General features: G+C 41.0%; 1 protein-coding gene across 1 annotated transcript in view; it reads left to right on the plus strand.

Annotated features, from left to right (window-relative positions):
* Window positions 1-543: 543 nt before the first annotated feature.
* lhfpl7 (LHFPL tetraspan subfamily member 7) overlaps window positions 544-15,787 on the plus strand; it is a 128,486-nt gene continuing 113,242 nt past the window's right edge. The window contains exon 1 of the mRNA XM_086309546.1: window positions 544-1,337. Coding sequence (XP_086165672.1) covers window positions 984-1,337 — 354 coding nt within the window. The 5' untranslated portion in view covers window positions 544-983. The remainder of the gene's footprint in view (window positions 1,338-15,787) is intronic.

Genomic DNA, 15,787 nt, shown 5'->3' on the forward strand with positions numbered 1-15,787 from the left:
GTCAAAATTTATCATTTCATAAAAGCTCTGGAAAATGCGTCCATTTGTATATGACGCATAGTAATTTTGTCTCCTCTGTTGCACTCTAAAAAATATATGAGACTAATGAGATAATTATATGGTGTTTGACGTACGATGTTTTGTACCCTTCTATAAAGTTTGGATATTTATAAAATACACATAAATGAATAAATAAATAATGTAACCACATATTTTCACATGTAATCCCTGCTTAATGTCCAAAAACACTACATTTTCCAACTAATATAGCATACCTTAAGATACCATCCTTTGGGGTACCTTTTTTCAACAGGCTCTGTGTAAGTCATTCACCATAGTGAATAATTAAATGTTTAAATATCGTGTAGCGCCCTTTTAGTTTGAACTGTTTAAAATAATTTATTGCTTTACAATAAATACAATTATTAATTCATTACAGAATAAAATCTGTACGACCGCCTCAAACTTTGTCGCCTCTTTTCTAAGCATGACTTTGAAAGTCTTAACCGGAAGTCTCCCTATTAACCTGCGGTAGCTCGACGCCGTTCACGCGGACTCGTCCTGAAGAGTCCGGAGCTTCCCGTGTTGAGGCGCAGGGAGTATCGGAGGAGAGCGGCGGCTGCAGCAAATGTCTGGTCTCTGAGTTGGTGAAGTCCTCCACCTGCACTGCTATGACAGCTGCGCATCCAGTGTTGGGTGTGCCAAACATCTCCAGAGTCAGATTTGAGCTTTGTACCAGCATAAGTGTGGGCGCGGATGACTTGACTTTATTGTATAACCATCACTCACCACAATTCTCTTAGTGTGTTTTTTTCTTTTCTTTTCTTTTTCCCCCAGACCAGATGTTTTGGGGAGTCTCACAGCTGCTGTTGCGGATGCCCAGTGACTGTAATTATTTTTTAGTTTTAGTTTTTGCTGATGTAGTGCTGGTCAGGAGGCTGAGGCTGAAGTTGAAGTGCCGCTCTTGAAGGCGTGAGCTCCAAATGCATTCGCTCCTGGGCCGGGAGAAGAAAGAAGAAGAAGCAGGGTTTGGGATTGATCTGACTCTGTCTCCGGGCTTTCTGCCCCAAGCTGCTACCATGTTCAGCTGTGTGGGCTGCTTCTGGGTGCTCCTGTCCTCCGTTCTGGTCGCCGTCTGCAGTTTCAGCTTCATATCCCCTGCTTGGATTGTTAAGGATCAGCTAAGGAGCAACCAGCATCACCACCAGCACAACAACAAGGACTCCGTGAGCTTCGGCTTGCTGTGGCACTGCTCGGAGTCTCTGGATCACATGTACCGGTGCTACACCTTCGGGGGACTAGGCAAATTTGCAGAGATCCCCTCCAGCTCCTGGCAGGTAGTTACCTATACACACCCATGACCGTCACATGTGGATGGATGAGAGCATGAGGGGCATCAAGTGGGTAGGGCAAGATATGGCACTGAATGGAAGAAGCAGCCAAGAATAAATGCGAATATACAGACCTATTACCAAGCAGCAAAGCAAGAGGATTACATCTGTTTGATTATCTAAGATTCAGGAAAAGTGCTTCAGATTTTAGACAACAAGATTTGAATCAAAAATTGGTCTTACAGAAACTAGTTTTTGTTTTGAACATACTGGTTTACATTCCTTGTTGTAACATATCATTTCCTGCTTTCAAAAAAGGTCACTTCATATTTTAGCAATTTTGTCAGATGAACAAAGGTGTAGTGACTCCAAAAGGCACTTGTGCCACTGTAAACTGAACAATACTATAAGACTAAGATGCTCCTGACTCAGTCCTCACAAAAAAGCCCACATTTGGGATGATGCTGTGCTTTTCAGTGAGGAGGACGATGCATCATACAGAGCAGCATCTGCAGCACAGCATGCCAGACACACATCAAAGCTGTGAAAGTGGCACCAGGTTGGCAGGCTGCTCACTCATCAGGGCTCCCCACTAGCAGGAATTTCAATTTTGTCTCACTTCATAAAATTGAACCTGGTATAGCAACTGTGAAAGTGGACCACATGTATGATGCTAAAGCTGTGCAACTCTGTGCACCATCAATAACAACCCTGCAGACTAAACAACCCTACTTTGTGATACTTTGCAATGTGCAAATGTGACTCTTTTCATTACTGGACACACCCATTTTATTACACACATCCACTTTACTGGACAACACAGACACATAGCCAGTGTACCGAAAGAAATCCACTTTACTGCATGTCACACCCACTTTACTACACACGCTCACTAGAGCTATTTTACTGCAGTGACAACTGTACTATATAACACGTCCACTTTACTAAACACACATCCAATTTAATAAACGAGCAATCACTTTACTGCACAACAGGTCAACTTTACTATGCACACTGACTTTACAGTGGGCGATCGTGGCTCAAGAGTTGGGAGTTCGCCTTGTAATCGGAAGGTTGCCGGTTCGAGCCCCGGCTTGGACAGTCTCGGTCGTTGTGTCCTTGGGCAAGACACCTCACCCGTTGCCTACTGGTGGTGGTCAGAGGGCCCGGTGGCGCCAGTGTCCGGCAGCCTCGCCTCTGTCAGTGTGCCCCAGGGTGGCTGTGGCTACAATGTAGCTTGCCATCACCAGTGCGTGAATGGGTGGATGACTGGATATGTAAAGCGCTTTGGGGTCCTTAGGGACTAGTAAAGCGCTATATAAATACAGGCCATTTACCATTTACAAGACACACAGCTATTTCACTGGAAGAAATCGACTTCACTGTGTGTGTGTGTGCATAAGACAACCACTCTACTATATGGCACACATACTTTACTAAATACAAATCCAATTTAATAAACAAACATCCACTTCGCCACTTTACTGTATAACATATCCATTTTACTACACATATAGCCAATTTAATACAAAAAGTCTGCTTTACTGTATGACACACCCACTTTACCATATGACAAATGTACCTTTCCACACACATATCTACTTTACTTCACATACACCCACTTTACTGCATGGCTCCCACTTTACTGCGCAAACTTTACTATACACAACCAATTAAATACACAAACATCCACTTTTCCGCATGACACACCCACTTTACTGTACAACATATCCTGAACACACACATCCATTTTAATGCAAGACACACCCACTCTAGACATATCCCCATTTTACTGCAAGAAATCCACTTTACTGCATGACGCACCAACTCAACTGTATCGCACACCTACATCGCCTCACGCACACATCCAATTTAATACACAAATATCTACTTTACTGCATGACACATCCACTCTACCTTATGACAGATACTCTTTGCATCCACTTTACTGCACACACATTCACTTTACAACACAGCTCTTTCCTTCGGCATTGTTCCAACAAAATAACTGGTTATTATTGTTCTGTTTTTGGCTGGATTGCAACAGTGTGACTGACTGACTGAGTGATACATCATCGAGGGGGCTGAGTGTTAACCCTTGTCCATAAATCCATTTGGTTGCACATCACTTCAACTGTTGGTCACTAGTGGATATCCAGTTGTCAAGTACCCCTCTAACATATTTAGTCCGCCTTTATATGGCAGTCAGTGATTTTCCCTACTTCCACTCCAGTCACTTCATTAACTTTACTAAAAAATGAGATCGGTTTAAAATCTGTACACTACCTTGTTACTTACCAATGGTTACTTTCCCTGTCTTGTCTACAAGTCAATTCATTTTATTGACATGTCATGTTGCCCTCTAGCTGCCACATTGCAGTCAGTGAGACTCTTCCTTTTCTTTGTAGATTCCCCTGGAGAGTTTCCCCACTGGCCATTGGTCTTTTACAATACGTCAGAGCAAACAGTGGATTTGATTTTAGCAGACCTCTGTCAATGGTGCACATGTGAAGCATTTATCTCTATAAATTGTAGCTTGATGAAGTTCTGCATGTGAAAGTCTTGCACATGCTTCACCATGCACCAACACAAGAATATACTCAGCCTGTACTGGGGCAATATATTTTTAAAGAAAATATATGTGCTCGCTATAGCAAAAACAATTGGCCTGTAATAGTCTTGTATCTGGGATGCAAGTTGTGGTATAATATCATTACTTTCTGGAGGGATCCTGTTTGTACCCCCTCCTCTCTTAGCCCTGCACCTTCCTACTGAAAACTACAGTATACCAGCCACCTCTGGAGTTATGATTTATTTATGAAGGGGAATTAGCATTTGAAAGGGAGATATTAATAAGTGCTGCCTGTGTGATTCTAGCTCATCTACAAAGGAGAGTAGAGTCTAATGTCTTGTTTTTTTTTTTCATGGGGAAGCATAGGTGTGAACGGCAAAGACTGGAATCACTCATTGGGATCTCTGTATGTATGTTTCATTACATTTATACTGAGATGTGTCCCTAGATGAATTAAAGTGTGGTAAACTGCATTTAAGGCTCATTTGGCTAAAATCAGCAGCAATTTAGCCAGTTAGCCAGTTGCCACTGCTTTAATTAGTGTCCTCCCGGTTATGAGCTCTTCCTCAAGTGCGTTAGTGAGTGTGGGCTGATGGAGCTCGTTCCCTGTGCAGAAATACATGTGTTAGTCCAGTGGTGAACCTGAGCGCATGATATGCTCCCATGGCCATTAATAAAGGTGAAGGGGCCATTAAGTTTTCATCAGAGCCACTTTATTATTCCAGCACTCCTCACTGATGAGTGCATCATTTCTCTGATGCCTTTCATTTTCAGCTTGTCAACAACAAAACATCCAGAATGTGCTTAGGGTGCCAACACTGTACACAGGTGGGGCAGGCCACTCACCCACATGCTACTAGCTCCCCTCTTTCTTTGTTTAGATAGAAGCAGGCAAGTATCACCGTACACTGAGCTCTGTTACATCCATCAGAGTGGAAGACAGTGCTCTGGGTTTGCTCTGAAAAGTCACTCTGAGCCCTGCGGATGCTGTGAGAGTGAACCAGAAGAGTATGAGGACAGGACAGGGGAAGAGGTGGGGGAGGAGGAGGCTCCTTGAAAGGCTGGCCTACTTGTGCTGTAGTTTCTGTGGGCTTTTCTGTTGTCACTCCATGTTGTCAAAAGCTTTTCGCTTTGCTTGGCGCTGCTGAGCTCCAGTGCTGCTGGCGCTCAGGAAAAAAAGAGCTGGAGGCCAGACTGGCAGGGCCTCTGGCTTCATTCAGGCACACAGAGAGAGGGAGAGAGAGAAACTCCTATGAGATGTAAAATTGGGTGGCAAATAAACACAACCTTATGTTGCACTGATTTCATGTGGCATAAATGGTGAAAAAGGGGAAAACTGATGTATATGTAATATGACAAAAACCCTCACCACTTGGATGTGTGAGAGGTGATGGGATCTGTGTGGACTGCTGATGGTGGCATCTTTCCTCTGCTTTAATAACCAAACCAAATATAATGAACAAATGAACAATCTGCATTGACAAAACTTCACAGTATCCATATTTGTTTGAATTTTTTTGTAGCTGTGATCTCCCCACAGATATCTGTTTTTGGTCACCATCTACAGGCACAGTACGAAGTCAGGCTACAGCTAGAGATACTGCTAGTCTACAGGAAGCCTTTTCTCTTGCTATTTATACCATTGAACTGAAATTGGATGCAATCGCCAAGAGAGCTTTCAGGAGACAGTTTTCAGCTAATAGCAGTGAATGGAGCTAAACGGCTTAGTTATTGACATTTGCTTTGAGACAAAAAAGCCTAACTCTTAAACGTTTTTTGCAAACAGAGTCTGCAATTATATATATGTGTGTGTGTACATATCTATCTATCTATCTATCTATCTATCTATCTATCTATCTATCTATCTATCTATCTATCTATCTATCTATCTATCTATCTATATATATATATATATATATATATATATATATAAACTGAGGTGAAATATTACTTCAGTCTTTTATTTTTCATACAGACATGACATCATTCTGCTAATGCGTGCTGATTGCTCAGCTGAGGATTTCTGACTGATTGCAGCAGGACATCCTCCCTTAATTGTGTCTATTTCACAGCGAAAGCCACAACAGACATGAGGAGAATGGTTAAGCAAAAACTTCCAGGTTCCAGCTGACTGTGGTGGTCGATCATGACTACTGTGAGAAAATTATCTGCTGCCTCTCATTTGACGTGTGAAACTAAAATGGCAATTACTGTAAGTGTCTCGTTTTACGTGATGTCATTAGTACTTACAGGAAGGTATTTAAGTTTAATAGGTGCAAATAATCAAAATATTTAACCACATCTACTCATTCTTCTTCTACTGAAAGCATCATGAAAATGGCTAGAAAAAAAAATCAAATCTCCGAAGGCCTGACTTTCTGTGAAACCTAAGTTTAGAGAGTGGGAGTTCTTCTTGTTTAAAATTATCCACAGAGGCATTCAACGTCAAACTCTGGTCAACCTTTTGCAAAGAGCCTGCCAATCAGAGGGAATTGGGCTTTTAGGGAGGCTGTCCTCAACGAAACAGGAGCTAAAAAGGCTTATTTCAGAGAGAGTGATGAACTGAAGGGCAACATAAAGGACATATGTACAATAAGTAAAGATTTCTTTGTTTCTTTCTTTATTTTTAACTGTCATGCAACGCTACTCTAGTAGAGTTCCAGAATAGAATATAGGGCTGGAAACACGCACAGCTTTTATTGCAACATCTGGCGGTTTTCCACATAAATTATTCCATATCTTACTGCTGCTTGTGTGATATCCCACCAGATGCAGTGCAGCGGCCGCGTGCGTGCTTATCTGCGTACGCTTGAGTATATATGTCGCTTTGAAGAAGCCGGTGGAAGTGTGAAAGCGTGTGTGCAGCAGTGGTGGTTGCCAGGTTGGACATGTCAGAGGAGGTGTACTGTGAGCTGCTGCTAGGTAAAGTGTGAAGGAGGAGGAGGGTGCCTGCCAGCAAACATTTTCACCTTAACATGTTAACAGCTTATGCGCTTCCAGCTGCTTCGCAGGAACTGAACACTGCCGCTGGATTAGCCGGGCCTCGGTATTAGCGAGCCAACAGTCTGACACACACACACAACTGCACGTATGTGTGTCTGGGCAAGGAGGTGGTGCGTTTGAGTGCTCTTGGATTGTAACCGCATGTGTTTTGCTGTCTCTGTGGTGGCGTGTGTGCTCAGGCCTCTCTTACAGTACATGCCCACTGAATGTCAAGGTCGTCTCGTAGCCTAAATGAGCAGTGGCCAAGCTCCAGGAATGCCTGATTGGAAAATGTCTGAGTGGGTCCTCGTCTTTTGTTTTTCTGTGCAGAAAATGGCAACATGACAAAGCAGAGATTCTGGGTCGTGGAAAAACAAATGCGATTGGCTTCCATTGAAATCCTCTGACAAATGAGACAAAACAATCGGCCCATGTTGTCTTCCCCACATGCCATGAAGATGAATTGTGGCGATGTTTTACCATGCCTAATTACCAGCTACCTATGAAGTACGTCTAGTGGTGCATAAAACCATGCTAGATGCTCATTTTATCACTCACTGAGCCAGAACTAGTTTTAAGTAGATAGATAACTCATTTAATGAAATTCACTAATAAATCCTGTGTCTGGCTGCTAGACAGTTTTTGTCTTTGGCCTCTGTCATTAATTTCCATATCTGCAGTGGATTACGTCGCGCAAAGTTGTCAACAGGAAAAATAGAGGTTTCTGCCACAATTTCAGTGTACTGTTGGTGAGTGAGGGTTGGTTTATAGATACAGACAGAAATACCAGAGTCTGCTGTCCAAACTGTGTTTGTCTGCAGAGAGGGGAAGATAATGAGTCAAAGCAAATTAAGGCTTCTGCTTAAAAGCAAAGGGTAGAATAGAAAATTCTAAATACTTGGATGAGTGACAAAATGTTTGTCCCACTGAAAACACTACATCCAGATACTTTCCAGGTCTGCTGATCCTGTAGGGTCCGCTTGGGTCCCCGTGATATGCTAACCTCATCATCAGATGGTGAGGGTGGACGTCTGCATGCATGCCTTTCTTTTGTGACCACACAGATTAATCCGCAGAGAATTTACATTACAGTACACCAACTACCCATGCAGACAGGCAGAGGAATGCAAGTGGACTTCGAGGAATTATACCAGGAATGAGTGCTTGGGTGTCAGGTCTCCGGCTGTCTCTCTGACTGAGTACTGAGATGGATAATGTGTAAAAGTCACCAAAACTCTGCTGACTCAATAACTGCAGAGTTCCAGACCTTCTCTGGCATTAGGATCTGCACAGAAACTGTGTGCTGACAGTTTTCATGACTGAGCAGCTCCTGTAGGTGTACTGTGGCGCAGTACTTTTTCTCCATATAGTTTGCATGGTAATGGTAAATGGCCTGTATTTATATAGCGCTTTACTAGTCCCTAAGGACCCCAAAGCGCTTTACATATCCAGTCATCCACCCATTCACACACACATTCACACACTGGTGATGTCAAGCTACATTGTAGCCACAGCCACCCTGGGGCGCACTGACAGAGGCGAGGCTGCCGGACACTGGCGCCACCGGGCCCTCTGACCACCACCAGTAGGCAACGGGTGAAGTGTCTTGCCCAAGGACACAACGACCGAGACTGTCCAAGCCGGGGCTCGAACCGGCAACCTTCCGATTACAAGGCGAACGCCCAACTCTTGAGCCACGATCGCATGGCCTCTCAAAAGTAACTTAGTGCTTGATTTCTGTGTTTATTTTCTGTATGCAAGTTCAATAAAGATAGAAACACATGAATAAATGAAAAACCAAGTCAGTCCGAGCCCTTTAAAAGAATCTTGTTTAATGCCTTTTAAAAAAAATCATCATTTAAATTATTTAAATCAAGAACACGGTGTGTGACTTCTAATTAACTTAATGACAGTTACTCCGAGGATAGCTTCTGGATAGATTAATAAACAGCCCAGTTTTTTCAGTCAAAATAAATTAAATTCACATCCTATTTAGTAACTTTTATTTCTCTAAACTGATTATTTTAAACTATAAAAGTCAAGCACACTCTTCTGAATTATTTTACTGAATGTGTCCTTTGCAGCACAGTGTGATGGTATGCTCTTGGTAGACAGCAGGTTGAGGTAGGGACTCAGCGGTTCGTCTGCTGCTTAATAACAGAATGATGGACAAGGTCTGCCCTTTATCTCTCTGAACAACATTAGAGAGAAATGAAAGGTCTGTGCTCTTGACTTGGCCTCCTCACACAGAGGCCTTAAGGTCCGGTGGCACACACACACACACACACACACACACACACACACACACACACACACACACACACATTCCCGAGGGACGTGAGCTCCACAGAGGCTGTGAAATCTCTGCTCAACAGAAAGCTGTCATTTGGTGCCTGACACGGGCTCGAGTTGCTCCTTAGATTTACTGTAGCAGTAAAGCTTCTCACTCTCCTCTCTGCCTCTTATAGGCTCTCCGCTTTAATGCTAATGGGGAACCTCTGTGGTGAAAGCCATTTGTGTGCAAGTGTGTGCCTGTTATAAATGATGTTATGGGGTCTAATGCACATGTTGTATCTCCCCCTCCCTCCCATGGGGAGTCCACTGCTCTGCTTGCACGAGAGACAAAAGGCGGACTTGTCTGGCTGCTTTTTCCTCACGACCTCATTCTGTTTAGAGCTTCATGCGCAGCAGCGCTTTCTACAGAGGCAACGCACACAAGTATGATTAGACAACTCAAAGTGATGTGCTGTAGCCATACACACGCACACACATGCGCACATACAGTGTTTTCCACATGCACGGAGAGAGATGAAAAGAGGCAGCTGCGAAAGAAATTCTCTCAGAGTGTGATCAAAAGAGACATTGATGTGATGTACAGTGGTTGTCCATGTCAGCACTGATGCAGTAATTAGGGGTTAAGGGAGGGATGGCTGAGGGACATTAGGCAGCAGAGTGAAACAGAAGAGAGCCAGGGAGTTACATGAATAAAAATCCCTGTTGTTCCCTTGCGGAAAAACGAGCTCTAACCTGATAAAACAAGTAGGTACCCACTCAAACGCTGGCACTCCAGCAACCTCCAAAAAGGTGCTAACATACATTTTTCCCCACTCGCGCTTATAAACTGAACTCTCTTTCCTTTCAGTTGGCTTCATAAAAGGAATTCGACCTGTAATATTGTGGCCACTGCCCGTTTCCCCACTCTGCTCCCCTCTGACCTTCAGCTCAGTCTCTTCCTCACCAGCTCGCTTACCTTCCGCAAGACAGAAAGTGAAATAAGTACAAAGTGCAAGCAGAGGTGGTAGTGCGAGCCGGAGATGTTAGGAGTCGTGTTTTACTACCATCTCATCTGCTGAGGTGTTTTTCAGGGCGCTAAATTCAGAGCAGAGCTGCACATCATCTCTGTGGTGGTGGTGGTGGTGGCAGCATGCTGCCTGAAAAAACAGACAGCATACCGCTTTACGAGCCAAACATAGCCTTGGACACGGGTTCGGCCCAAATATAAATTAGTGGCTTTTTGTATTTTGCTGCTTGTTCACGTTGAGTTATTCCAGGTATGTAAATAGACTTATTTAAAAATGGAAAAAGAGTGTAGAGCAGGAGAAGAAGCTGGAACTGGAACGAGAGATAGATGTTTGGTCTTTTGACAGCAAGTCTTGCGTGAAATGTGGTGTGCCGACTTATTATCATACAGCGCATGTTTACTTCAAGGCCACCATTTGCCTGGTGACAAAATTAATGGTAGGGAGTGTGTATACACAGGAGCATTTTACGATGATAGATTTGGGGATGAATGGGCCATTTGGAAGGCATCCTGATTCTCATTTTTACTCCCCTTAAAGGCCACAGTGGGCCTTTTTTTTTGCATTGTTTGATCTAAAAATTATTCCAAACTCCTGCTATGTTTATGGTTACATAATGCAATTTGACAACAATGTCTGCTGGATGAGATAATGGGTTAGAGGTATATAATGGCGTGGTGATATGTCAGCCTGTTATTTATCTTTTATATCAAACTGAGCCAGACACTGTTGTCTGCTTCTGATATGAGCTGTTTGTGGAATGTGTCAGTGGTCTGACAGTTATCTATAGATGGTTATCTATACAAGGCACTTAAAAGGACCATGTCAGGGGTTTCACATTCCTCGTTCAATTAACACAAAAGTTTTTAAGGGAATTTTCATGTTGATTGTCTACGTGTAAAGCTGGCTTTGTTTTATGGCTATAAAATAAACAAATTTTGATGTCTTTATAAAAATATGCAAAATCTGTTTGCAGGGGAAAACATTTATGGAAGCTTTCTGGTTTCTGTCCTGTAGTCTCAGTTCTGTTAACCAGTCACATTTGAGCAGGCTTAAGATGCCAGCAAGTAAACAGCACGGAGAGGAAAAGAGCGAAGGCATTTGCCTCAATCCAATCTCAAAATCCTCAGATTTTCATTAGTTTTTTTTAAAATTTATATATGGTTGGGAAGTTTGGCTCAGATATCAGTTATTGGCTATTTGAGATGTTCTACATTGGAAAGTTTGAAATACTGGCCATTCCCCCCCACAGTGCTCAGATAGCAGATAAATAAGCAGATTCCCACGCCCAACACATGAGTGCTAAAAAGTGCAATTCTTGGAGTGGTCAGTATTATTGTTGCATTTTTCTTTAAACAGGTGGGCACATTGAGATTGCATTTTCAAATGCATGAAATATATGTCTTTATGTAGTAAATATCTGCATGTATACATACTTTTTATTGCATATATATATTATGTATATACATATTAAATGTCTGTATGTAGGCATGCCGGCCCCTTATATACTTGAAGATACATAATACATGTTCATTAATTAAGAATTAATTTATTCTTTTAATAAATAAATCTGGTGTCAATATTAGGGATGGACCGATCCGATATTACGTATCGGTATCGGTCTGATACTGACCTAAATTACTGGATCGGATATCGGAGAAAAAATAAAAAATGTAATCCGATCCATTAAATATCATGAAAGCACCTCACAAAACTTGCAACACGCCGTAACTCACCTCAGAACGTTAGCACGTCGGAGCAGTATGCATCACGTGATAGAGCGGCTGTGGCATGCGGGACCTGTCGGTGGTCTGGGTAGCATGTGGAGCTTCGCTAGCAACCCGGCATTTCCTCTCCGACAAAGTTATCCCCGAGAGAAGTAAAGCAAGTTTGTAAGTCCATCTCTGAATGTTTGTAAAGCATTCCTGCGTTAAGCTTAACAAACGATATATGGTGCGAGTGCCTCTTCTCTCCCCCTCCCTCTCTTGCTGCTACTTCAATCATGAAACTGCTTAATGATCAGCTGATCGGCTTTTCTGTCGCGAGTCTGTCTCTCTTGTTTGTTTTTGGCCCACTTTGCACCAGAAAGAGGAAACCAGCGGATAAACAACAGCAGCACGTTTAAGCTTGATAAGCTGTTGTTAGAATTTATTTAATATTACTTTCTACTCGAGAATCTTTTTCTACGTAGCTGACGGCTGGTAACTGTGCAGGGGCGGATCTAGCAAAGTTTAGCCAGGGGGGCCGTTGGGCATTAACAGGGAAAAGGGGGGCACAAAGACATACTTTTCTTTCTTATTCTCATTTAAAATGTCTAGCTTTTAATAAATAATTATCTGACACCCAAAGTTTTAATTTGATGCAAAATGAATAGAAGTCCATTACTGTATATAGTAACTATTAAGTCTAATATATATACCCTAGTAAGCTATAGTACTTTTTCCTTTGGGAAGGTACCATCTGTGCAGTCTGCAATTTTGTTGAAGAAAGATGTTGAATCTATTTAATATTTTAATATATTGAAAAATAATTAATTTCTGTGCATTTTTTTTTTCACACTGCATCAAATTAAGGTTGATTACGTCGATTAAGCATCATGAGGTGGAGCGTGAGGGGTGGTTCCCTATTTTTTATTTATTTATTTTTGTTGTTGCTGGGAGTTGGAACCCTATTAGTTAGGTTGCTTAATATTTACGCTAAGTACTCTTTAAAATACCAGAATAAGGAGGATGGTGTAGGTTTAAGTTTATTAGATTGATCAGTATTGCTGAACTATGAAATATTTTTTTTTGCATACAGGTATAACAGAATAGCTTTAGTGTAGTTGTTGTTTTAAACTTGAGTATGAACTTATACAAAATGCAGCAAGATATTTAAAAAACAAACAAACAGTTTTGTTGATTAAAAAACACTATATCGGATTCATATCGGTATCGGCAGATATCCAAATTTATGATATCGGTATCGGACATAAAAAAGTGGTATCGTGCCATCTCTAGTCAATATAGAGCCCTAAGTATTTATAAAATTAAAAAGTTTCAATATTATGACCATAAGGGATTGGTGTATATACTGCAGGCTGGATACTTGTATTTGACTTTGTGAATACCATGCAGGTAATTTTATGTTTGATAAGACGCTTGTGTAGTGTAATAAAAGCACACTGTAGATTTGCAAAGGCAAGTTTAAGGATAGAACACTAACGGATATAATATTGTCATCTGCAGAAAAATGCACATTACAGTTTTGAGTTAGTAGGGGACTTATAGAGATCTCCTTTAGACACTACTGTCTGAGTTACATGTTAAAACTAAAACGCATCAAATAACACGTTATCTGTAGCTAAGTTTTTGTGACATCCTTAGGGCAGGTAAATCTTTTATGACTCATCCAAGTAGATACTATTAAGATTAAAAGTAAGAGGTGTGGCTACTTTAAACAACAGGTATGCCAGGGAGTTATCATCTGCGCTAATTTAAGTCACAAACTGGTACCTTGCAGAGCAATTTTAATTAGGTTTTCTGTCAAATAATGTTTTAGTATTTTTGTACTGACAACCAAGAAGTTTGTGCTGCAGAAGTAGTGAGTGAAGTGTATTTTGTTATTCTGTTACTTGATACCAATTAGCATATGCCTGTGTCAGTGCATTGCAGCTGTGCAGTTTGCTAATCAGACTTGTTAGCATTAGTTGATCACTTAGCATCTGAGGCTGTTATCGTTGGGTAAACAACCAAACAAAAAATACTAAAATGGCGACCAAAGTGATAATATTAGGACTTCAAATGTTTCATTTTGTCATCCTACTCTCCCTTTTCCTTTCATTTTCATTTCAAAATGTTGATATAAAAACAAATCATTTTTCTTTCCAGATTAGCATTTTAGCACTATTTTAGAAGTAATCTTTGGACTTAGAGTGTTTAGCAAATTTTTTGACCACCTGTTATAGAAATGAGAAAACACTTTTAGAATATTTCAAAAAACTTGTTTAAAACTAGAACTTACTGAATTCAAAATTTTATACCAAAATCTGAGCCAACACACTAGACTTATCTGAGAAGTCAGAAATTAATCAAGCTAACATTTAACCACTAACAATATTTTCTTTGGTCATGAAGGCAATTAAACAACTGTGACTTGGTAATCTTGCAACTTTCATTTTTATTCTACCAACTTTACTATTTTTGTTTTTCTGTTTCAGCAGATTTATACATAACAACAACAATTATATTTAAGCATCAAAAATATAATTCTGATTAAGCAGCTTGTGGATGCTAGTGGATTAACCATTACAGAAACATGAAAAATGATTTGGTAATTAGCAGTACTCTTGATTTAGGGCAGCTGTGTCATAAACCTTACTTTGGCTGATGGTCTAATACATTTTCTCTTTCACTGTAGTTGAGGTGCTGTTATGGATTAAAACCCTTATAAAAGAGTAACAAGATGAATGGTATAAGATGGACTTTGTCAATTCTGATGGTTTGAAAAAGGCTTCTAATTAGCAGCTGACTCAAAGCCTGAAATATCAGAGTACCCTTAAAGACAACAGCATAAAGAGCTTTAAGGCAGCGTCTGCTTGCTAAAGTAGAACCACAAAACAACAATATTTAATCACAGTAGTTTGTATAAAAATATAGAAACACACAGTGAGAGCAATAATGATCTGATCCCCCCGGCAAACCTGAACTCATAAGCAGGAGAAAATGGATTTATAAGGAAACATATCTTTGGAGCTGTAAATTCGATTTTATGTGCAATACTTAGTTTTTGCTGAGTTTACTCTGAGTGTCTGGTGTTTTTGAATCTTGTAATAAAATGAAGACTTGCAAAGGCTGCTGATCCTGATTTTGTGTTTGAACTCCAGCAAAGTTCACAGACACTCCAGTGTAAACAGTCCAGTTTGCTACTGATTAGTCATGCCTGGATCACTTAATCTTTTCCCAGGAAGATTACCAAAAATGTCAACCTAACCACCACTCAGTTCTACATTTTTACAATGCTACCTCTACCTACATGCACAGGAGGCATTTTCAGCGTATCCGGAGCAATCAGGTGTCCCATTTCATGCAGGACTGCAAGACGCTGTCGTGCCTTGTTCCCATATTCAGACCGTATCCCACATTTGGATTGGATTGTTTACAAAAGTCAACATCGGTCTAAGAATAAACATGTGGCTAAAAGACAGATGTATTGATCGATGGATGCATCCCAACTGAAACCCAAACACCATTAGTAGACAGAACAGCAGCTGAAATAACAGTCTGACAGTCAATACAATAAAAAAGGGAATGCCCAGGTGCCCAAAGACTGTCATGCAAAGCCATTTATGCCTGTAAGAAGTTGGTGAAAGTACAGTCTTCTTATTACTTATATTCTTTATGATTGATGCCAAATGTTTCCATGTTTTTGCACGTGAATTTTGTGTTCTTCAACACATTAACAAAGAGGTATGTTTGTCCATATCAGGAAAGTTCCAGCTCTCTGCAAGTTAATTGTCACTCTTTTCTGTGAAGCCTTTAAACCGGCAGTTTGCTCGGAGGTAGGAAATCAATGTGAAAGCTTTTAAATATGTTTGACAGTAGTGCTAAAAATTTAACGATCAC

The sequence above is a fragment of the Aulonocara sp. 'chitande type north' Nkhata Bay genome, linkage group LG10 (assembly GCF_057382095.1).
Source record: "Aulonocara sp. 'chitande type north' Nkhata Bay isolate Kocher_YH1m ecotype deep benthic linkage group LG10, A_spYH_male_GT1.1, whole genome shotgun sequence".
NCBI classification, from domain to species: Eukaryota; Metazoa; Chordata; class Actinopteri; order Cichliformes; family Cichlidae; genus Aulonocara; species Aulonocara sp. 'chitande type north' Nkhata Bay.